This window comes from Pseudopodoces humilis, chromosome 8 (assembly GCF_049639895.1).
Source record: "Pseudopodoces humilis isolate 2021_Gansu_Grassland_sample_001 chromosome 8, ASM4963989v1, whole genome shotgun sequence".
Lineage (NCBI taxonomy): Eukaryota > Metazoa > Chordata > Aves > Passeriformes > Paridae > Pseudopodoces > Pseudopodoces humilis.
Window position 1 is genome coordinate 17,871,279 of NC_142207.1, and position 24,878 is coordinate 17,896,156.

The following is a 24,878-nucleotide window of genomic DNA, read 5'->3' on the forward strand; positions in this document are numbered from 1 at the left end:
GTACTCAGCCACACTTCATCTGCAGAATTTTTCAAAATGCCGATAAAGCATGGGATTTCAAATAATATTGTGATATTTCCTTCTTTCAGCAGCAAAGATGTTTGCTGCAACAAATTGAGATGCCTTTTACCTAAGAGAAGCTTATCAGAAACAGACTAAAGCATTTCACAGAGCTTCTATGGTGAGAAGATGAAAGACAACAGGAAACACTGAAACGAGAGGATGAGCTGAATTTGTTGAATACAGCAGTAATTCTAATTTCTCAATATGCTTAATTTTAGTTCTCACCTCTGGTATAACTGGAGCAGGTTTCTTCTTATCCATTTGTTTCGCCTTTACAATCACCTTTTCTACTTCAAGCATTCCCACTGGTGTGTTGGGTTTGAATTTAATCTGGCTATTTTCTACTGATACCAACTCTATGGTATAACTTGATGGATTTAAATGATACTGTGCACAGAGAAAGATCAGCAAGTCCATCATGGGCTTCCTGTAAAAGACAAATGGAACTGTCACAACAGATGACAATTAAGCAGGCTATAACAAGACATGCTGCTAAACATTTAATTTAAGTCGTCCTTTCCCTTCTAGGACTAAATAACTACTGCTAGACAGCAACTTTAAATATCTTTGAGCTTTAAAAAACATAATTAAAAAAAAAGCCAACCCTCAAAAAAAGCCACTAAAAAGAGAATGAAAACAGTTTGTGCAAAATCATGCCAAATACTTGAACAGAGTGGGAACTCCTTGTTGTGTGAAGCTTTTCCTGAGGTCAACAGGCACATGTGGATTAGTTACCTCATTTGACATTTAGCAGGAACTTTAACAGTGGTGCTAAATACTCTGTTACTCATTAAGAACCGTTCTTTTGCAAAGTTTGGCATTTTTATTTCCATTTTGAGTTACAAGGGACTTTATTTTCAGGAGGCCTGTACATGAGCCACTTGGAAGATGCAGGAGAAATGAAGTTTGAGAAAGTCACATTTTAAGCAGGTCTTGCATTAGGGATTCCAGAATTATCTAGGTGCTTAATACTAACAGTGAAAAATAAGCTAAATGACAATATAGTAGCAAATGCCATTTCTTGAGAAGTTCTGTGTGATAAGACGTCCTTCCCACAATGAAGAATGGCCAACAGAATTTGTCAGAAGTAGTCAATACCTGTATGTCCTTGTGCCCTCAGTGGTTAATGAAGAACATGCAAAACAGAATATTAAGATAGGCTGAGTATTTCCAGTTTCTACTGAAATACATTTAATAAAGTCATACTATAAATAGAAATGCTATAGATGTTTAAATAGACCAAAAGTAAGGAGAATGTCCTAACTTTGCATGTTATGGAACTGAATCAGGTTATAGCACTATCAGATCATTCCTCAATAATTATTCTTGAGTTGGGTAAGGACAATTTCATTGTGACACCCTCTGAATCTTTCAGTTACAGCTATGAACAAGGAAATCCGTCACCTGCTCTGTCTCACAAGGATATTGTGAAAATAAAAGTCTGTGAAGCAATCAAATGGTATGTTGAAAAAAATGCTGAAGTGTCTCTGAGAAAATTAATAGAGGGTTTGGCTAGTATGGCTTTATCTATATGGAAATCTTAAATTATAGATGTAATCTCATAACAGAGTCAAGCATTCTGGTAGCACAGCCAAATGCGGAATTTAAGATTTCCGATAAAGCCATACCAGCCAAACCCTGTATTAATACATACCATTTGATTGCTTCCAGTGTGTGAAAAAGCAGTTACCACATGGTCTGAAGAGGTATAGGAGAATATAAAACACTCATGCTTTCATCTAGATGATATGTAACAACCTGAAGAATACCATGAGAAATGCAGAATAATAACTGCTCCTCCCTCTTCACATTGCTAAACCAGAAAGTTTATTTCAATACATCATCTCCTGTAAATATATAGCACAGCCTGGTTCATTTACAAGACAGAGGATGGAATACTTAATTTCTTGTACTTCTAATCCCTAATAAAACAAGTACATCCATCCCACCGTAAGAAGAAAAGGGCTGCAAATGCAAATCTCATCATTCCCCCATCTCACCAGGGGCAGAGCAGGGCAGGACCAGGGAGGAGGATGCCAGAGGAGGCTGCAAACCCCACTTCTGTAGTGACCCTTCTGGTTACCAGTTTATCCAATAAGTTACTCATTACCTTTTTTCTGGTGAATTTTTATACAGTGACTGTCTTTAAAAGCTGCCCTTCAGTTACTGGAGAGGAGTAAGAATATCAAAGATGACCAGAGCAAGAACTGGTCATAGCAAGGATCCCAGAAAGCCATCCTATAGAAATGCACCACAGCGACAGGGGCACACCCTCATGTTAATCAGTCACACTGAGTGACTGACAAGTGAGAATGCTAAGTGAGAAACAGCTGCTCACAAACAACAGGCACATGCAAATTAGTACACCAGAACAGTGATTCAGTGCAAATCTGCTTTCCAACGGTGCTTCCAGAAACAAACTTCTTGACAGGAGGACGAGGGACTTTTAAGACCCCACTGAAGGCAAGATAATCTTCTTCAACAACTGCTTTAGAAAGATATTCCTTCAGTGATGAAAAATAAATCCAAACAAGCTTTTCTTGTAACCACAAGAAAAAGTCCAAAACTTGTAACTCTTTTTTTCCTAAAGCCTTCAAGAATTATAGGTAGAATAATACATATATCACAGTACATTTAACAGCTTCCCTAATTAATATTTAGCAAAGCACCAAGAAGAGGCCGTCAGCTACCTCAGAGTACATCATCTGCTTGTCCTCCTTTATCTAACTTCAGTAAAATATTTATCTGCAACTTAACTTCATCAAATTACTCCAGGTTTTCTGGAAATTTCTGAGTGTAAATGTACTTCGACATATTCTGACTTCTGCATAATGAGGATTTTTATATCACTAACACCTTGCTTTGTGCTACATAGCTCTTGCTACCCACTATGCCAAAGCAGGGAGCAAACCAACCCAACTTAATCTGAAAAAGAAAAGTTTCTTCTAGTGGACTATGGAATTTGAGCATACAGCTGTTAAAACTCACCATTTATCTTTTTCTACTATGAGATTTAAAAAGTGTTCTCTCCTTGGGACCTTCAGAGCTGCTCACCTCCAGTTATGAATGAGGAAAGAAACAAAGTAACAATTTGTCTGTTTATGTCATTTCTAGAGGGATCACTTTGCTCACAAGATATGACTATAAAGACAGAGCAAAGCTAGAACCAAAGGTAGTTTGAAATCTATTTGAAGTGGACTGCAGGTCCTGCACATCTCGCCTCAGTCTGAGATGAGCAGTGCTAACACTTGTTCTTATTTGCAAGACACTCACTTATGAAATCAATCACATATAGCATCTTGATTGAAAAATCCTGTAGATTAACTGTGGGATAATAGAACTGGTTGGGAAACAAGTGAAATTCCTGATAAGCCTGTAAGGCCTGTCTTGAAAACGGAGTTCTTATAACCGAGTAATTATACACAATGTAATCTGACCAAGTGAAAATAGATGCAACGTTCCTCTCTTGCACTTTGTTCTGAGCAAAGCATGAGAGAGGGCTCATGGTACTCATCAGTGTGGAAAAAGGGAGCAAAAAGAACAAGAAGCTCTTGACAGCGTACACATGGAGCCTTCATGCCTAAGAAGGTGTAAAAACACAGGAAGGCATCATATTTACAAACTGCAATATTCCTTGCTTTAAATGTGCTGAAAAAACCAGCATAAAGCATCAAGTACTTACATTATTTCAGAAAATTTCTTCTGAGAAATAATATCTCACATTTATGTTATCCTGAAAATCAGAGTAGGGGTAGGTGTAAAAAGAACCACTGCAGCTCTGGTGAACAAGCTGATATTTGATGTCTAAGCAACAACCTCATGAACTCCAGCAAATGACAGTGTGCAAACAGACTCAAGCCAGATTTCATCTCTCACTGAGAAGGAGGTATAAGCACACATTTATAGTACCTGGTTTGAATGAATAAATAAGTCAGCCTGCTTGGTTTCAGTAGGAGAGACATGGGCTATACAATAACACAATGACAATATATAAATAGGTTGTCTTATTTCAGCTTAGGATAGCAACTAACCGGCATCCAAGTTGCTGTGATCAATACACAGCCTCGCACAGGACTCTTCATAGCAGACTTACATTTTAGGTCCCAGGATTTATGATTTCAGCTCACCAGTAAATGTTCAGGTCTTTCTGAAGAAAAGGTGACTTGAGAGTTACATGTGCAATCTATCCTACCAATTAACAGTCTGAAATATGCATTTCAAACTAAAACATAATTGTTAAAAGAAATCCAAAGCTGTAGCTATAATTTTTTTTTTTGAAGCATTACAGATTTTGGCTGAAGCAATGACATGTTTTTTGATGACTGCTGGTAGTCTACAGGTAGCAGTGCTGAGCAATGCTGAACACAACTTTGTAGCCAAATAGATTGAACAAACTCATCCTTAAAAAGCAAGAATTACGTGGGAAAATTCACTAAATCGTACAAACCGATATTATATAGAGATTTTGAGTGACTAGAAAAAACAACAGATGTGGCTACACATACTGACAGGTATCATACAGAATTTCTGAATCTTAAAAAAAACAGTCTTTCTGAAATGGTAGGTCAATGTATAAAGATTATGTTTCCATATCTACCCAAAAATCATAGATGAATCACAGAATCATTTAGGTTGAAAAAGACCTTTAAGATCATCAAGTCATTTACCAAACACTGCAAAGTCCACCACTAAACCATGTCCTTAAGTACCACATCTACACATCTTTTAAATACCTCCAGGGATGGCAACTAATTCACTTCCCTAGCCTGTTCCAATGCTTCCTTTCCATGAAGAAATTTTTCCTAATATCCAATCTAAAGCTCCCCTTAGGCCATTTCCTCTTGTCCTATCACTTGTTACTTCTGAGAACAGAAACCCCACCTGGCTACAACCTCCTTTCAGGTAGCTGCAGAGAGCCACAAGGTCCCTCCTGAGCCTTTTCTCCAGGCTACGCAGCCCCAGCTCCCTCGGTAACCCCAACCCTCCTAAGACCTGTGATCCTGACACCTCATTTTGCTCCTCTTCTTTGCACACGCTTTATGTTCAAGCTTACACAAATCATGCATTTTACCAAACGATTATAACTTGGATGAAGGTTGAAGTAAACTTGAGCAAAAAAAGGAAAATTAAACAAAAATGTCATTCTGTGTAACATACCTCCCGTTAACTGTAGTGTACTTGATCACATCTCCTGGCAGGACCACTGATAACTCAATATCTTTATCGATTACATTCTCTTTCTGTTCCATGATGAGGTTGGTTGGCTCTGTGTTATCAAACGGAGAAACAGCAATAGATTTTGTTTCAGGTGGAGGAGGTGGTGCTTTAGATTTTCTTCTGAAATAAACAGGTAAAAATTAAAAATCAAATATGCATTTACACATACGATTCCAAACTGGCAAACTAACAAGTCTCAAAAGAAAAACAAATGACACTTTATTCTTTCCTAAAGTAATATATGCAACAAAGGGATAAGAGAATATCTTAAATAGACTATCACTGGTGACAGAAGACAAAACACACTAAGGTATCCTTCACAAAAAAAAAAAAGAAAGCACCCAATAAACATCAAAGATTTCTTTAATGTACCATAAAGACTTAATTAGTTGATTGTTTTTTTCTCCCTTGGGTTATGCAAAGACCCTATTTGTGCATTCCCCAAAGAGATTTACTGGATTAGTATAAACAGAAATATTGTACTATGCAGTATGAAGCCAAAGGTACTACCAGTGTGCTTAATACAGGATAGATACTGGACCAAATAGTGACAGTTCTCCTCCTCAAATTTTTCCTTTAGTTTTTAAAATTATTCAAAGAAATCCTACCAGTTCTACAGTATTTACCTTCTATACAATAATAAACTAAAAGTATAACCAATTTTTACTGTGTTGTAATATTTCACTCACAATATGCTTTCATATATTCTCCTCAACCTATGCTGATCCCCGGTTTTAATTTTTTCTATACCCTTTCCCATGTCAGTGACCAGTTTACTCTTGAATACAAGGACTGACCACTAAATAAGCTGCACTTACTTCACTTTTAAAAATTAGAAAACAGCATAAACCCCTCTATATATCTTAATATATGTATGTTAGAGTAAATTCTGAATGCACGACTCTCATGTCCTACAACATCTAGTCCAATATGTCCCTTTATTTCAATAACTCCCCACATTAACCAATATATTCAGAAGGAAAATATACTATTATTATGAATTTTACCATTAGAAACAAAACCAAAACACAGTCAAGATGCATTACCTCATAAAAGCTTTTGAATTTCTTATAAACATTCTTGAATGGAGCGACATTACCAGAAAGTTAAAATACATTTCAATATAATACACAAAGGTTCCAAAAATATGCTCATCATTTAGATGGAGCTACACCAAAGTTTGTTTACTTTAAACCTAAGGAAAGAAATTAACCCCTATAACTGTCCTACAGAATTAAAACAAAAAAACCTAGCATATGACTAGAAACACACACCTCTCTTGAGAAAACAAAGTTTAAAGGCACTCACAATGAAGAACAAACAAGGTCCACAGCAGCACTGCAAAAAACAACTGTAACAAGGCTTCACATGACTGATCTGTTGCTGAAAGTGCTTAGAGTTTTGAACTTCAGAACTCTGCTGAATAATTAACTATTCACAGCCCCTCCGAGCTAATCAGGAGTACTCACAGGCCTCCAAAAACATTGAATGAGGATCCACATTCAAACTTTTTACCTCCTCTCTCAATGTTTTAAATTAATTTGGTGTGTTCTATACGATGTGCAACATGAGCTGAAAATTTGACTTTGGTCTCTAGAGCAGCTTGCCTGGGTTGTTTGAGGATAACATGAACATTGCAAAATGTGTAAATCAAACTTCTTTGTATTCCTCCCCAGCCTCTTTGGGGGTTTTCTTGCAAGGTTTTTAGTTTTCATATAACCAAATATAAATTATTAGCTAGTACAGAGCACCAGTAGAACTACTAGAAATGAATAAAATCCCGAAACCATAAAAACTTACCCTATAACATTAATACCAAAAACCCCAAAGTGAACTAGTACTGCTTGTCCTCCCTTCTTTGCTCTTTCATACATCTTTAACTTCAAATGACTGTTAAAAGCTATTTATCACAGAATTTAATCTTTGAAGTGTCACAGAAAAATTTCTTTTCAAATGCTAGTGGAGTCTATTTTCCACTAGGTAAACAAATGCAATTTTATCACTGGAACTCTACCACCACGAGAGTGCTTAACAACACACAAAAATAAATATGGTTTATTCATACAATGTCTAACTTAGAGAGCTAAAACTGACCAAATACTCTTATGAAAACACATTTGCAACAGTTGAAGTTCCACATATTTATGAAAAACACACACACACACACGGTCAGGCGTCTGACAAGGTCACTGAAGTCTTGTGTCCCTCACTGCAGCACCACCTACCCCACCCATCACTAGAAAATGTCAATGTGTTTATGGTTAGGTATGCTTACCTGTCCCACCCCACACAAAGGAGGAAAAATCCCAAGTGTACTTTCTCAGAAGTCATGCCAAGTTTTTGGCAACCTCTTATTAAACAACTGGGATCCCAATGCTTTCACTTTCTGTTTCCAGATGCCATGTTGTTTTTTTCTTCTTCAGTTCTCACTAATTCTCTCATCTCTCCTTTTCAGCTCAAAGCATTTGCATTTGGTCTCATGGTTTTTTCCTTATTTCAGCTTGTGTTCCTACCTTATTGGGGAGCAGCTGCCTGACAGGCAGGCTAGGCTGCGCTCCCAGCCCCAGAACTGGTACTGGGTAGCAGAAACAATTCAGGTGACCGTGATTACATAGACAGGTGATGGTGGAAATACACTTGCAGAGGTACCTTTTACAAAGCCTCCTCTCCTCACTCTGCAATTCAAGAAGCCAATGTAAGTGATTTGCTCACCAAGGTGTCCTCCACAAATCATTTTATCCCAACACCAAAAGTATCTCCAAGTCTATACCATCAACTCAAATACTTCTCCATCATAAAGAACCATCAAAAGTCTGTTTCTCTCTTGCCTCTTAACCTATACCAGGTACTCAGCAAACCAGGAGAGCTGCTCATTTGTAATGATTTTGCTAAAAAGACAGAGAAAGATGTTAATTTAATTTCTTCTCCTAAAAAAACCCCCTGTTATTTTTAGTAAGGCAAAATACAATCATAACAAAGAGAGTAATTCCCCATCATATAAAAACAACACTTCAGAGGCCAGAAAAAAGGTGCTCAGTAAGTGGTCTTACTCATAGCACCTTTCATGTTCAGACAGCTTCCAGATGTACTAGAAGCTAAGCCAACCTGTTCTAATTTTCAAAATAAACAGTAGAAGAAGCTAGAACAACCAAAACTATGGACTTCATTTTCATGGCTACTGTAGAATTAGAGGAAAGTTGCAGGAAGAATCAAAGTGCAGCTTATTTAGCTATGAATTAGTTAATATAGAGGGAATTAGAAGAGAAATTTTAATCAAATGAGGTCACAACTCCATAACAATATGAACTCCTTTGGAAATTGTGTTCCAGTATCCTACAGGATGTGGGTCCTCACCCATTGCTTGTCCCTATGGGTCCCAGTCCCAACAACTGGCTAACCCTCCTAGCCCTGGACAAGGCTGTCAGAGGGACATCCACAATGCCTCACAGGGACCCACAAACCACCTGGTGGTGTTGCAGCCTGGGCAGAGTTTCTATTTCACTTGTTTGCCACACCACCTGGAGCCCACTGCTTTATGCCAAGGCACTCAGCTGGTTCTTATCTAGTGGAGATTATATTGTTTCCCAGAGAAATGATTCATATCTTTTAGAAATCTAAATTTCCGAAGTCCCACCTACAATTCCTGCCAGTCTGTGTGACAATGCAATTCCTGTATTAAAGAATTCTTTCAGCTAAAAGCAAATAGAAGACTACAATTTTTAAGACAAACAGTGCATCTTGAAATCAAATCCAAGACCACGAGGTCAACATTTTATGTGCTTCAGATCCCACCTCCACAGAATAAAATGTCATTGTTGGATTTCAATAACTTTCTTCCTTGCAAAGAAAAAAGTGTCAATGATCTCAATGGATAGAAGCCTTTTTAAAACAAAGGTCTGACACAGTAAATAAATAACGCATCTATTTATTTGATATTCAAAAAAACGCTGTTAGGAAGTTAGAAGCAGAATATTTTTAACTATCGGTAACTAGAGAAAAGCACTATAAAATAATGAGAAATACTTGAACTTACAGTGACCTGGCTATTCCAGTTTTCACCAGCATTTCCTTTCAATAAGAACCTCTTTCCCAAAAAAAGGAAAAAAAAAAAAAAAAGGAAATCTATCTGCTAGATTAGTGTACAATCAAAGGCTACAGCATCAAGGAATATTACTGTTTACAGCACTTAACTTCCTATTTGGAACACAATTACATGAGATTATACAAAGACAGCATGATAGCACTCTCACTGAAATTATTTTGAATCTAACCTGTAACATCAGAACATTTTCTCAAACTTTCTATAGCATTCATCTAGGACAGGAAAAGCCATAAGGCTCTCACTTGCAATTCAGTCATCTCTCAGATAGTGAAATAGTTCATTAAACAAAGTGCATTAAAAATCTAAGCACAACAGATACACTTCAGTTGGTTAATCTGACTTAAGGCACTACAAAGAACACTTGCTTATTCAAAAAGCAACTAGCTGGTTTTCTTAAATCAAACTTTACAAAATTGTATTTTCCAAAATTACAAGCAGCACTTTGTTTTATTTTCACTCAGAGTCAGAAAAGGATTTAAGATCATGTCATGATATGATCTACTAAGATCATATCATGACAGGAAAAAGTCCACTGTAATGAAGCTTCTTCCAGAGATTTTCTTGTCTTCAACCTCTCCTCCAAAGCAATTATTATAATGCTCTCCTGACTATTACAATAATGCTGTTTCACTGCCATGTCATAGAAGCAGACAGCCAAACACTCACACATAATCTTCTCTAACAAGGAACAGTTGAACAAGAATTCAGGCCTATATTAAAAACATTGATTTGGTTTTTGTAACAATGATACATCAATTTTGGTCAACAGGTATACAAAATATTTAGGCTCCTAGTTACACCTATAAGCATCCCCAGCCCAATACTCATCTTTAACGCTCACAGAACAAATCTGTCTTCTAGACTGACTTTATTCTGTTCCCTTTTTGTGGATAATGGTTTCACAGCATCACCACTGCAAGTCTTCAAGATCAAACACTACTTGCTAGGAAAAAGCTTGGAGACAACTGCAGCATTACTAACTGATCTGCTCCTCATAGTCCAGCACGTGACTGCAGCTGTCAAGGCAGGTCACTCAAAAAATCACTCCTATATATTTCAGGCCTAAGTATAGATGAAAAAATACTTTAAAAATAAATTCTATCCATCTTCACTAAATTATTACCAGGCACACAGTTTTCTATACAAAATTTGGAGTGCCACTAAGTCCTTCAAAAAAGGTTACTTTTAAGTTAGACATATGGTAGTATTCTAAAATTTTTCCTTATTGTTAAGCAGCCCAAATATTTGCTGTGCCAGCCCCAGAGCATCAATGTAACATGACTATCAGCCTTGATACTGGGCTTTCATCTCAACATCAATATCACTGTTTGATATACAATCTCTCTCTTTATTTCTACTATAAAAGCACCAGCTAGATGTTAAGATCAAGGTACGGATCAATGAGAGTCAAACAATGTCCATTCTTAGGTTATCCCTTCAAGCCAGGCTTATGATACATGTAGGACAATATAAAGGAAAAATACTTGCTGTATCTGTTCCAGAGAGAAATATGATCTTTCAGATTCTAAACTCATCCATTTAGTTATCTGGGGAAAAATGGGAGGTCATATTGTACAGATATTGAGTCTAGCAGGTGGCTCAATAGGTACCAAGAAAAAGAACCAACTTCAGAAACACACTTTAATTTAGATTTCCAGGGAGAGGAGTAGTCTGTTAATCTTTTGTGATAACAGGTGATTTTACAGGGCACTTCTATGTACAATTCCCAAGACTGAAAGGATACAAATATTTTAAATGACACTGGTATTTTAAAAATAACAGAGAAAAATAACATGGCATAAAATAAGGCACTGGGTATATATCTCTGCCAACACAGTAACTCATAGTGCAACTGATATATCAACTGACATGGCAGTAATAATGCTATGCGTGATAATATTGCTAATTAGGTGATCTTTGAAGATTATCTCTATGGATTTAGTCAGTGAGGTTCCAACAAACAACAAATCATCTGCAGATGTTCTCTTACTCATGCATTTATTCTGCTATAAAGAAAGCAAAAAAGACGTAAAATTGATTTCCACTCTCAATAAATAAAGTGGATCAAGAAAAGGAGGCATCCATGGAATCAGGACATGTTTTCAAAGATCTTGTGAGAGAAAAAGTTTCTCTAGTCAATGGGATGTGTGGATTTACCCCCTAGCTAGCCTCACTGCTCATAAGATTTTTTTTAAGTCTTATCCGAGAGAGAAATCAATCACAGAACTGGGACAGTAACCATGACAGTAAGGTGAAAGCTCAATGGAATCTCTGGATGTCTGGTTCACACTAAAAGCAAGAAAGCAGAAAATGAATCCTTCAGTTCCCTCCAGACCATTTGGAACAGACATTTGCCCCCTCTGATTATCTGTCCCCATGGCAGTGACAGCCTTGGAAACAGAAGCGACTGTATTTGAGCCATAATTCATTAAATGTTTTCTGTCATTACAAGGAAAAAGAAGCGTCTCTGAGACAACATAAGCACAAATGGGTATTATGGGCATGTTTTTAATTTTGCCCCTCTTAGCATTAAAGGGGAACTAACTCTGGTATAAACATATAATTTAATTAATTGAAGTACAAATTTAAAACTTTTCTAGAAAAAAAATATTAATTCATTGCCCTTCAAAGCCAAATCATAACTAATAGTACAATGATCTATTCAAGCTCACTTACAACATATGAAAGATCCAACTCCTGAGAACAGAAAGCTGCTGACTTAGTGCTGTCTTGTACCATCCAACAAAACACAGTTAGCTCCCCTCTAGGCTTAAGAATCTCTTTGCTCTTTGGAAGAGAGCCAAAAGCTCATAATCCTAGCAGGCAAGAGAGGATACAAAAAAAGGAAAAATACTTTCTCCTCTGAATTAGCATAAAGTTGTTTATTATTATTATTATTATTGAGGGATTATAGAAATGTGTTCTGATACAAAAGTTTTGTTACAACAAATTCTGTTGTGCCAAGAGAAGTGCTTCTTTTTCTCCCGGGAAAAAAAAAAAAACAAAAACAAAAACCCTAACAAACAAATTATGTGGAAAATTAGTTCCAATGACATTACTTCTAAAGAGGTTGAGAACTTAGACTTCTGAAGCAAATAGGGCTAACACAAAATACAAATACAATATTGGCACGTCTATGTGTGACACACCGCTGCAGAAAGCAGATACTTATCTGGTTTTGCAACTTTTTCTCAAAGTAAAAAATGCAAAAAAGTAACCTAGATTTGCTACCGAAAGAAAGAAGAAAAATTCTGAATGGCATTCAAAACAAGTGAAACCTTGTACGGCTTAGTTAGCCTTTATTATATTTACAGTTACAAAAACAGCCTGACAGAAAACAAGGAGAGCAGAGAAGAGAAAGCAGTAAATCTGTAACAGTAATTGAGTAATAAATAACTGGCTGAATAAACAGGAAAGGAACACAAAGAGCAGCTTGATCTGAAAGGGGGAGCTTAACCTTTGATACACTAATAAATCTAACAAATACTTAAAACTCAAGCAAATGTAAAAATAAACTAAAATAAACCCTCAAATCTTTATCAAGAACTGCTAAAAAGGTTGCTCATACAGCTGAGGTTTTTTTCCATGACTAGTAAGAAAGTTCAATTAAGAGCTCTCAAATAGAACAAAACCTGAATTTGTCCTTCTGGTTGTTACCCCCAGTCATGAAAGCATGGATAATGCCACTGTCTTTTCAAAGCCTGCAGATGAAGCACCTAGCTCTGCTCCTCGCTTTTCCAGCTGCTATTCTGAACATCAATAGAAGTAAAAATTGTCAGTTATCTGAGCTTTGCTGCTGCTGCTGCTTTTTTCTCCTGTTCAAAATCATGTTTTAGAAGTAACACTGGAGGCAGTGACTGGACAGATAGAGGCTGGGAAAGGTAAGGAAAAGAAAAGCAGAGGCGCTCAGTATCACAGCAGCCAGGAAAGAGGCTAATACAGACCCTTCCCTTTTCCCTCAGACATACATGCCTCAAATATCGGTACGTGGGTGTAGATGTAGGTGGGTAACAGTTCAATGCTGCAGGACAGCAGCTAAGAAGCTCTACACTAACAGGAAAGACAAAATCCAACCCCTCTCCTTTTACCTGCTGTGGAAGGCTGGGTTCAACTACAACAGTAGCACTTCCCAGCTGAAAATTCAGATACAGCAAGAATAACTGAGAAAGCATAGCAACGCAACTTTAGAAAGCACTGCATTTTCATTTTTCCTGCAGGTGTTTTGAATAGAACAAGCTTTCTCCCTTTTAGAAAGTTCTTCATTCTCCAGAAACTCTCTCTTAGCAGTTATATCTTTTATCTACCTGGAGTTTCATAACACTTAAAATCTTTGGTACAATCACATAACCCAGAAGTAGAAGAATTTATTAAACTGAAGAACAGAGATTACTTTAAGTATTGGGAGGGAATGGGATGCAGGAAGAGTTTCTTATGCCGAGCAAGATTAAATATAAATATCTCTGTGTGTATATCTGTATGCATTTATACACAGATGCTATGAGACACATGATGAATGTATAGAGTTCCTACACACACAAGCAGGTCAGCAAATAAGGCATCGTTGCTCATTACAGGAAAGAGGAAAAAAAAGAGTTGTTTAGGCTATGAAATTTTACTAAAACAAGCATTTTATTTACTAGATTTCAAGAGAAGCATCTTGGCACTTAGTATCCAGAAAAGCCTGATGTAATAAAGAGTTTTCTCCCAACGTATGAGGACGGTAGCTATAGTTCCCCAAGCAGAAACACCGCGCATCTCGGGCTAACACTGCTTGTAATGCTAACAAATGCCTTGAGTACCCACCTGCCACCAGATTCTCCTGCTCATCCTTTACAGCTGCCTCCTCAGCATTCACTCTCCTACCTGCATTTTCCTCAGAAAGCAGAGTGGAAAAACCTTTTACCTCCAGGAACAGGGTCACATTTAGTACCTCCTCAAATGCCAGTGCTGCTGCTGAAGCCCCCGCCTCATCTCAGGCACTAGGCACTCTGTGAGGGGCAGTGGGAACTACGAAGCAGAGCCACAAATCCCATCCCAGCTCCCTGCACAGCACAAACCCAACCAGCAGTTTTCATGGCCACCTTTACAGCCACTGACATCAGGAGCTCCCTCCCCTTTGTCCTACTTTAACTTTACCTCCCTCATTGGCTGGCAGCTCAGGGCCCCAAATGAATGCTCTTATTTTTTTCTTCAAACTCATCCCCATCTGCACACAAGGGCTGTCATTATCCCCTTTCTCTGCTTATATCTGCACGCTCAAAACCCACTGGATCCACTCTTACTGGATTCTTGCAACAAGCAAGAGGCAAGGAAGAAAGAAGATATTTCTTTGAAGAAAGCTGGCTCCCCTCATGATGGTAACACCAAAGCTATTTTGGATGACCAGCTACTTCTATTTGAAAGCCTCTGCACTTTCCATAAAAAGGTACAGGGCTTCAGCATTAAATATAAAAGAGAAAAAAAAAATCTTATTTATATAATAATTATTATAATCATCAGCAGTCTGCTCTGTTTCTGTAAATAAAGAAACTTTCCTAATGAATGCTCTGCTCTAACTACTGTACTTCACTTCTACATTTACCCTTGCATTCTTTTCAACTTTCTCTACCACAGCCAGTTTATAGCAATATACTACACCACTGAGTTTTTAACATGGTAACAGATGATACAGTGCCAGCAGCCTACTGACATCTACAAGAAGTTCAACTGAACACTGTTTCTTAAATTCTTTCTTTGTTGCTGTAAGCAAAGTCCATCTTGGCACTGTGCAGTTATTTAGGAATTTAGTCTGTTTAGGTATTACAAAATATTTTAATGCTTTCCATGACAAATGAAACCAGTATACAACACATAGAATACATAGCAAGGACTCTACCATATTAGACACTAAAAGAATCAACTTTTACAAGGTACTACAAGCAATAGTGGGGCTTTTTTCCCCAAAAAAAAATTAAATCAAAATCTGATGAACGCTAATCAAAGAAATCAGAAAAGCTCTACTGTTTGCATGAAATAACATTCCTCATTTAAAACAATCTCAAAAACCTCATTTGAGCTTCTAAGCACCAAATATCAACTTAAAATAAAACAGGCAACAGCTTCTATACCCAGAAAGGTACCACAGAAATTTCAGCAGTCTGTCCACATGGATAAACATTTTTACACACCCTCATCTCTTAGCCAGAGGTAGGATTGTAAAAACCTTTTGGAGAACTATTGCATACTTTGTCTGAAAAAGGACAAGAGACATTAATTCCTCTTTCTTCATACCGGCCTATATTTAAGTTCTGGTAATTTATGTACTGCCCTACACCTGAATTCTGTGTTCTCTCCAAGAGGCAAGGATTTATATGCTCCTGTAGGTATATAATTATTGGTAAATATTTTTTCCTCACAACAAGTGTTAGGACAGCACAACACAAATATTACTTTGAAGCCATTCTGCTCAGCCACTAAACAAGGAGAAGGAAGAATAATAGCTAAAATTGATTACACTGCTTTTCTGCTTACCTCCAAGATAGCACAGGTGGTTCTTCTCCATTAATATGAGGTGAGTTTCCTTCAATAGCATATGGAGGTAGAAGGGAGGGTGTGTGTGTGTGCATGGCAAGCTCACTGTTGCTCCCTTCTGCTACTGCTGACATCAGTAAGCCTACCTATTTATAATCCCACCACCTGACCAAACAGCCTACAGAGTACATCTAGAGATTTGTACAGCCTGTAATCCTGACATATCTACTTCAGCCAATTCAAAAGAGAGTATTAAGTAGCTTTGTTATGTCTTCTGTGGCTTTATACCATAAAAAGAATCCAATCCTGTTTTCCGCACCCCTTTATATTTGCACAAAACAAGTTTAATGGAAGTTCTTAGAATTAGGACTAGTCCCTCCATCCATGCTTTTTAGCCTTCCTCTTCCTGTGAGATAGCCAACTAAGCACCTCAGGTGAGCATATTCTCGGGATTAATGGAATATTTAGACAACAGAGGCAAATACCCATTTACATCCAGTTAATTTGATCATCAGTACTACCTACAAAACTATTGAAAATTAATATTTTTCCAAATCAATTTCACAAGCCAAGTACAATATTTACGCTATCACAAAACCAAAAACAACTCAGAAGTGTTTAAAGTAGGATAATTTACAGAAGCTTGACCTCATTGTCAATTAAAACCAGAAGCTGCTTAAAAGCAGCTTAAAAGCAATTCTTGATTCAGTTACCTCTTCCCAAAGTCAGCCCTAACGCGTTCAGCCATGGGAGGGCTGCTTGTAGCTGAGTCTGCCCAGGGACTGGGAAGGAATGCAGACAACAAACTGGGGAAGTGCTGTCATCAGTGGCAACATCCTGCAGGTTTCAATCATTGGTAAGTGTTGCTTCTAGATCTGTATCAGACCACAGTGTGTTTCAAAGTAGCTTGAGTACTGCTTCAGTGAGAGGAAAACATCTGTGCGAGTACCTGTGCGCTGAGTAAACAACATTAGTGACATTTCCTTATCTAACCTTTCCTACCTGAGAAGTCCTATCACTGGCATCCATCCCACATTAATGTCAGACAAAACAGAAATCTAAGTCAGCTTTGCCTAAACGTGTGTACAGTTGAATTAAACCATTAGATTAATCAGTTGTGTTCTGCAACCAAACTGCAACAGTTAACAATAGAAGAATAAAAATCCTTTTACTTGGTTGATAAGCTGGAGAAGGCAATAATGCAGAGGCAGCCAGGCTGGCAGGACAAGACTGCCTGTAGGAAAAGTTTGGTGCATACAGAGTATCAACGTTGGCTAAAACACCAACGTATTGCCTGTGGCTGGTATGTCCCACACAGGACACAATATTTGAGAATTTCACTTGGAGGCAGTAATTCTTATCCGGGTCTAAGGGCTACAGCTAGAAATATACAATTAATACTCACAGTAATAAAACACCTGGGTTTTTTGGGGTTTTTTTGGTCCTGCTGTTATCTTGTGGTTATTTACATACAGTTAGCAATCTAGTTAGCAATAGCCTCCTTATGGCTCTCATAGATTAGGCAGTAAATTTATCCCTGCTGAAAAATCATAAAGCTTTCATTCAGGGAGTGACCAACAGAATTTAATACTACCGATCACAATCAAGTGTTCAACATTTCAGATAACCTGAAAGCACAGAAAGATTTTCCATTTCTACAAGTATGTACCTGGCCATTTTCCCTTCATCTGACAGAGGGTACTTTTTCTTCAGTATCACTCAGCATAGATTACTTGCTTTTTGGGGGGCTGGGTTTTTGTGGTTTTGGTTTTGTCTTTTAAGCTCCCAGAATACTTGTGAAAGGTAAAATTATAGGGACTTTAAAAGATGAGGAAGGAGGAGAGCTTGCACAGGGTATTAGGGAAAAAAAAAAAAAAAGAAAACCACCATATAAAGGAATGGAATTTAAATGTTTTGTTAGAATTTTAATGTGCTTCTCATTTTTTCACAAAGCATCTACTTAAATCACAAATCCTGGCATTGCTGTTAGCAACACTTCTTAAAACTGAAACATCAACTGAATAGTATCAGCAATGAAAGGCAATGTATGTGAATGCACCATAAACTGCAATTTCTTTTCTGATTTCTAGTGTGTATATTTAAAAGAAGCAAAATAATTCTATTTTGCTAAATAGAATGACATTATAGGGCTAAATACAAAACACTTCAAAGAAAATTTTAAAAAAACTACAAAGAGGTCCCTGTACAGGTCACATTTGAGTACAGATCTTTCAGGCTCTTCAATCCATAGAATTGTTTCCAAGACCAAAAGCTTAAGACTTGTATGTACTAGTGAGGAAAATAATCCAAAACTTTCCCAGTACTCATTTTTAGATCTTTAATATTTTCAGATTCATTTGTCTGTATTACCCAGAGCACTTAGTACCTTTGCAATGGGGAGAAAAAAGAAAAACTCAAACCAGAGCTCCAAAAAGCCCAATGCACTGTTAAAGTTCAATGGACATGTATCAGTAATGTGAGTATGGAAAAGCTGCTCAGAATTATCTGGTTTTAAAAATCCCCAATAGGGACATATCTGTGAAGCTGGGAACTCTTTGAACCTATTGTCTCTATTGTTATAAATAAAATACCGTTTTTTAAAAACTATCTGATATTTCATCTAACCCTGAAATAGTAATGATTATTTTTTTTAAAAATAATCCTCCATGAGAAACTGAAGTCTGAAAGCAGCAAGAATAGCAGGAAACACAGATTACCAGGGTAAGAATAGCATTCTTCCAGATTAAATTCTTGCTTTATTAAATACTCTGTTTCTTCAGTTGTTTTGTACCTACTGAGCTGACATCTCATCTGTGATGGACCAACACAGTCAAGTCTCCGGGGAAAGGCAAATAGTTTTGTTAAATCAAAAAGAATTGGAGAAGAGAGCATAGACAAGAGGCTTCCAAATGGCTTGGAAGCAGACCAAGAACTTCTTTTTCTTATGTAAGTCACACATCACTGAGGAAAGTTGATCTTAGATTGTATCATCACTCAATAGTAAGTGGGACTTAATTATTTTACCATTAGTTAACATTTGGTTTAAGGATTTCATGCATCATCATTAGACAATTCTGCTGCATGTTCTCTTTTCACTTACTTGGAACAGTTACAAAACAGGACAAATTGACACATGAACAAAAGGTAAATGTAAGAACACAACATGGTCTCAGTTCCCATGTCCCTTAAGCCATATCTCACCTTTGACCATCTCTCTTGATCCTCTCTGAACCTTCTCCTGTTTACTACATCCCTGTGGATATGGCAGAGACCAGAACCATGCACTGTATTGTCATTAGAGATTTATACACTGGTGAAATGCTGGTTTCCCCTCTGTTCTCTATTCCTTTGCTAATACACATGGCAAACTGATTTGCAGTAAGCCTATCTAAAGTGAATTTAATCTCATTTTATTATCCATTTACTTTAGAAAAACCTTTCTGCAAGTCCTCAGAGTCATATATCTTCTTATTACAATGAATAATAACGCTTTACAGTCATCAAAGTGTCACCTTATATTCAGCTGCTTTCCTAGATTATTAACATGTTGAACTAAGAGTTCCAGGAGAAATCCCTATGGAACTCTGAGGTGGCATGCCCTCACCTTCAAAGCAGAACATTTCCATATCACTGTTCTTATTATGGGACAAATTATACAACCATGCAAGTTTTACTGTCTTATGCCATGCTTGTTTAGTTTCTTTAAAAGCCTTGGGATAGAGACCAGGAGACACCTTTTGAAGGACAAACATGACTGTGCCAGCAGACTTTTCCTCACACATTTGGTCAGCACAGTCCTTAGACTGTTTTCTCTTTCCACAGCCTTAAGACATTTACATTGTAGATACACTGCAACATCAAAGAGCGCCTCATTTTATTCTTGATTCATGCACTTGCTGCATGAGTCTGCAGAGAAACAGGTTTTTATTGTTAAATTCAGCCACCAAATTTAGTTTGTCCTGAATAAGGTAGTACTCAAGAACCCTTAACAAAACTGTCCTAGCTGCTGTGCAAATTCAGAAAAAAAGAGCGCCTACTCAGAAAACTGTGGGCCAAAGTAAAAGCCTGTATTTTGGGCCACCTGCCTGACCCTTTCACTTCTCTACCTCAATTACAACCTTTTATCCTCATTTTAAGACTATAGATCCAACTAACACAAAAGTTAATATGCAAACACTAGCATATTTTTTTACCTTACTGAGTCACTATTTCATCACTGCAAAGGCTCTGCCTCACTATTCCAAAATTGTTTCAGTATTTTCTTCTGTGCCAATTTTCTCCATCCCTCCAAGAGCAATTTCTGTAACTTTTTCCACGGGACCACCACCTTCTTCTCACCTATGGCTCCACTTGCATTACACGTACAAACATCTGGCAATCAAGAATCCATACCATTTCTTGGTGAGTGCATGACAATTTCCCTCATTGTTAAGGTCAAAGAGAACCAGAAATCAAGGGACTTGGGATAGCTTGTGACAGTCAAGCTCTACAGAGGAGCACAAGGGTTAAGGTAAAAGCAACAAAACCCCAGTGTTTGATGAGCAAAATGCTCCAATTCATGCTCACAAGGTCAGAGAATAAGAGCATACTAAGAGATGTTATACAAAAGTTTTGTTCATTTCAAAGCAACAAGAACTGCAAATTGCAAGACAATCCTCAACTTCTGAGTTTTGGTGATTCAGACATACTTGAGAGAACATGACACTAAAATTAAGAGGTCATTAATCACCCAGAAATTATCATTTTGGGAAGTCACCATCTCCTCCCCCCAGGTACGCAAGTTACAATACAGAAATGTCTAAGTGAACCAAATACATCTTTTAAGGAGTAAATGGCATGTCACTACACGTTGCTAGGTAGTACTGACATGGGATTAATGGTTGCCAGGAATAAAAGATAAGGAATAAGAGACAACCAGGGCTGTAAACTGGGGATTTTTTTCCAATATTTTTCATGTCAATTTGATATAGCTAGGTAACAGATGGTATATTATGTTTTTCCTGCCTTGACACAATTCAAAAACAAGTTACAGATGGCTATAATGAAATCCTCATTAACACACTTATATTTTCACAGTTCAGTATAGCAATAATGAAACTTCCAGGTCTGGAATTTCCTGTTGGTTAATTAGTGGTTAGGTTAATAGCCTGAGGAAGTGCACAACCCAAAAAGTTTCCTTATTTTTTAATCATATAATTACTATATTCATGTTTCTGGGAAAGCTCTCAAGACAGATTTAATGTCACAGTAAAGCTACCTTTATAGCTCTCCCTGGTTTTGTGAAACAACTGTATTATTTTATTTAGCAGAGCACGTGGGCAGGAAAGCCATGAACAGGCCTAATTCAGCTGCCTCTGGGAAGTTTCAGCTTGTTTTTATTTTGAAGATACCAACTTAGAGAATTCTGCCAGTACATATTACACCAAAAACCTTCTACAGAAAAGAAAGGATCAACAAGTATGGGTCTATTGCTACAATGTTATCATAAGATCGTTCATTAATGCTTAAATAATAACTTCTTTTTAATCCCAGTTTATAATCATCTACCAAAGCTTGAAATATGACATATGGTTAACAGCATACTGTGATATCCCTAAATCTCTGATCTAGAAAGAGGAAAAGGAAAATAGAACCACCACAAGTCTTGCACTCAGGTTATTTCCACAAGTTAAGCTGCTGCCAGCTGTAAATTGTGTTATCAACAGTATGGTTAAATCAGTAGTGAAAGATGTGAAATTCAGCAGTAAAAACTCTCTGGATTTTAGTAACCACACACTAGTTACTAACTGGTAACACTGTGCCCTCATTACTGTGCTCCTTACGCGGTGAGGCTCAGGCTGCAGCCAAAGCCATACCCTGGCCAGCTGTGCCTTCGCCAGGTGGTGCAGCCACACCTCCAGGTAACCCACACCCACACACGGGGCTATAGAACAAGTGCCTTGGCAGAATCAAGTCCTAAAATATTATTGAGTGCTGTTGCTGATTTTTTTCTTCCTTTTTTAACCATTACCAAAATACTACATTGAGAAATTGTGACACCCTTGTTAACCAAGCACAAATGGAAACAACCATACAGCTCTTTGAAGTACTAAAGCTTCAAAAGAGGACAGCCACTGCCAAACCATCATGAAAGCAATGTAATGTGGAAAACCTGACTTGAAACTGAAGCTACATAGTTAAAAGAGACAGTATCCAAGTATTTAAAAATGTATAATGCTAAAAATATCTTTTAAGCCCAACAAGCTCACTTATGACAGGGAAAGAGAATTCGGATTCTCTAATAAACACATTATGATTATGATGATGATGGTGATGGTGATGTGAGATTTTGCATCCCTCACATTTCTTCATAATCTATCTTGACATTAAGGAGAATTTAAGCAGTATTATCTTCCTTAATGAGCCATGTACTGCAAAGACTTTCTGGACTTAATGTCACTACTGGGTTCAGCAGTCAAATACACCCAGAAACCAACTGAAAAAACCCACAGTGTCTTTAGAGATTCAAGAACTACAGCTCCAAACAGAGATACAGTGCCTACTTAAATCACTGGCAGAGGCCTAGAAAGCAAATTTTAAAAAATAACAGACAAAATAAAGCTCCTGCAATGTTTTTCTTCTGGAAAAATTCCACATTTTAATTCAGAAACCTTCAGATCCAGTTTCACATACAAGTTTCCATAATCATATCCGTTCCTTGAGAGAACAGTCTGTACTGTGACAGATCTTTCTATGGCAGTGTTGCAGTAAGATATTTAGATGTAGCTTTAGTAAGAAGTTAAACAAGTTTCTTGTTCTGAATATTTACACACGGTATAATGCAGTTTTTATAAACCTGTACCTCTGGTCAAGTTCAGTAACACTTGCTCGTCTCCTTCCAAAACAAAAAGTTAAAAATAATTGCAATGTTTCAATGCTAAACAGCAGTTAGCGAAGCAAGGACACCTTGTGTTTGCTTCACCCAGCACTCCCTCACTTCATTCTTCAGAACAGTGCATCTGGTTCAACAGTTCTCTTAAAGTTTTGAGTTTCTGTGATTATCAGATGACAAAAAGAAAAGAGAAAAACATTGATTATTATATTACAGTTATAAACTTTGTCATGCAAGTTTCAGGTACTTCTTCAAAGTGAACACAAGACAACAGAAAAATTATACAGTTAATAATACTACAAGGATAAATACTAAAATCTGCATAGAAAGTCCTCCCCTTTTTAATAATGACATCAAACAACTCTGATAAGAGTTTTGCTTTACAGAAGCTGAAACTGATTTACCAGAGGGTCTTCATTCCAGAGGGGTAAGAAGTTGTCTGGGTGAGCAAAAGTCCATGGCTATAAAGATGGCATGTGGGAAGGAACATGCCTTAGGTTCCCTGCCACCCACAAGACAGGAATGAGGAAGAACAATACAGTGTTCTTTCTTAATGCACACACACAAACCTCCTTAATTCAGATAAGCATCTACCTTTGGAATCAGTATCACAGACAACTAAACTGGGAGTGTAGCACACCAGCTTCTGGAAGGGGCAGCTAGTCATGTCTGGGGATTCTCTCTATCATTCTGTAGAAGAAAGCTCAAATCAACAAAGCCAAAAAAAATAAAAGATAAGGAGATTATATGGTTCCACTACAAAACAGTTTAAAATATCTCAAAGGTCAAATGTAACAGGTCAGCATGATGAAAATGTTATTTGTACCAAAAAAAAATTTTAAGGGCTCATTTGGTTTTGTCTGCTTCAAATCCTAATTCTAGATTAATATTCAGAAGTGCAAGTGCTTTCAGTCTCTATTACATGTGGTTTTGACCCAGCACAGAGTACGCCCATCCAAGCCATGAGCAGACACAGATTCTCAAGTAGAATGTTGTGGGAAATGGTATCAGAAGCTTTGCTAAGGCCCAGGTAAGCAACATTCACTAGACCTTGTCTTAGGAGTACAATAAGTTGGTCAAGCAGAACCTACCTTTACCAAAACCATGCTGGCTGTGACAGAGCCCCTGGTTGTCCTGTACATGCCATATGGTATCACTCTAGATAATCTGCTCCATAACCTTCCCTCAGTGCATGGGGCATTCAGCTCATCACACAGTGCCATACCGCCTGTGCAGACTGTCTGCTCTGTGTAATGGCACAGAAATGCTTAACAAAATATTGTACACTAATAAATTCCAAATTCTTAAAAAGCTCTTCACATAACTGGACCATGCCCTTGATTTTCTACCTACTCCAGAAAGATTAAAAGAGGAGGTGATACAAATATTCAAACACTTCTATTTGTGTGGGCTACAAACACTGAAATTCTACCAAATGTAAAAAAAAAAAAGAAAAGAGAAAGCGAGAAAAAGGAATATATTTACTTCTGCAGTAATAGGCCTCTCTACACCATAGCAACTTCACAAATGTTTCTAGGAGTCTTGTCTTGATGTGCTGCTAGAAAAGCATTACATTATTATGGTTACAGTCACAGAACATTTGGTCTGCTTTATCTGCATTATCTAGTTTTAAACTTAAGAATACAATACATCAAGTTTTTATGACTCAGTGTTTTACTGCAGCCCTGTAAACATCGCAAGCCTTCAACAGAAAGGCAAATGGTTACAGTAAGTGACTATTTCTGGCAATATTTTTTCCTATAAAACATCAAACAATCCAATTTAGACAGCATATCCCAGAACTCAAGGAACAGCATGTATCAAAAATAGGTCTTTTTCCTTGGCTTTTTTGCTTTTTTCCTCTCCCCTTGTTGGCTGTTTGTATAATCCAAAATATGTCTTTTCATAAAGGTTCCTAGAGACAAAGTTTCAGAGGAAAGCTCTTGTGACAATTTTCTAAATTTTACTTTAAAGACAGACATAAACAAAATTAATTATCAAAAGGATATGGCAGGGCTTATGCACAATCATGAATTTCACTTTCTCAACAGCAAGCAGAGATTTTCTTTCCCAGTGAAAAGTCGCCAGAGACACCAACAGGCTTTTATTCAAAAT

General features: G+C 37.3%; 1 protein-coding gene across 8 annotated transcripts in view; it reads right to left on the reverse strand.

Annotated features, from left to right (window-relative positions):
• Positions 1-24,878, reverse strand: part of COBLL1 (cordon-bleu WH2 repeat protein like 1) — a 77,954-nt gene that overhangs the window by 29,639 nt on the left and 23,437 nt on the right. For 4 of the 8 annotated variants that reach the window (XM_088058937.1, XM_088058934.1, XM_014249571.2 and 1 more), the window contains exons 2-3: positions 5,221-5,400; positions 289-490 (exon numbers count right to left, since the gene is read on the reverse strand). In XM_088058937.1, coding sequence (XP_087915063.1) covers positions 289-490; positions 5,221-5,400 — 382 coding nt within the window. Of the gene's footprint in view, positions 1-288; positions 491-5,220; positions 5,401-6,326; positions 6,421-7,555; positions 7,627-14,185; positions 14,447-16,605; positions 16,657-24,878 lie in introns of those variants that run through there. The other 4 variants (XM_014249572.2, XM_014249574.2, XM_088058936.1 and 1 more) reach the window with 4 other exon arrangements.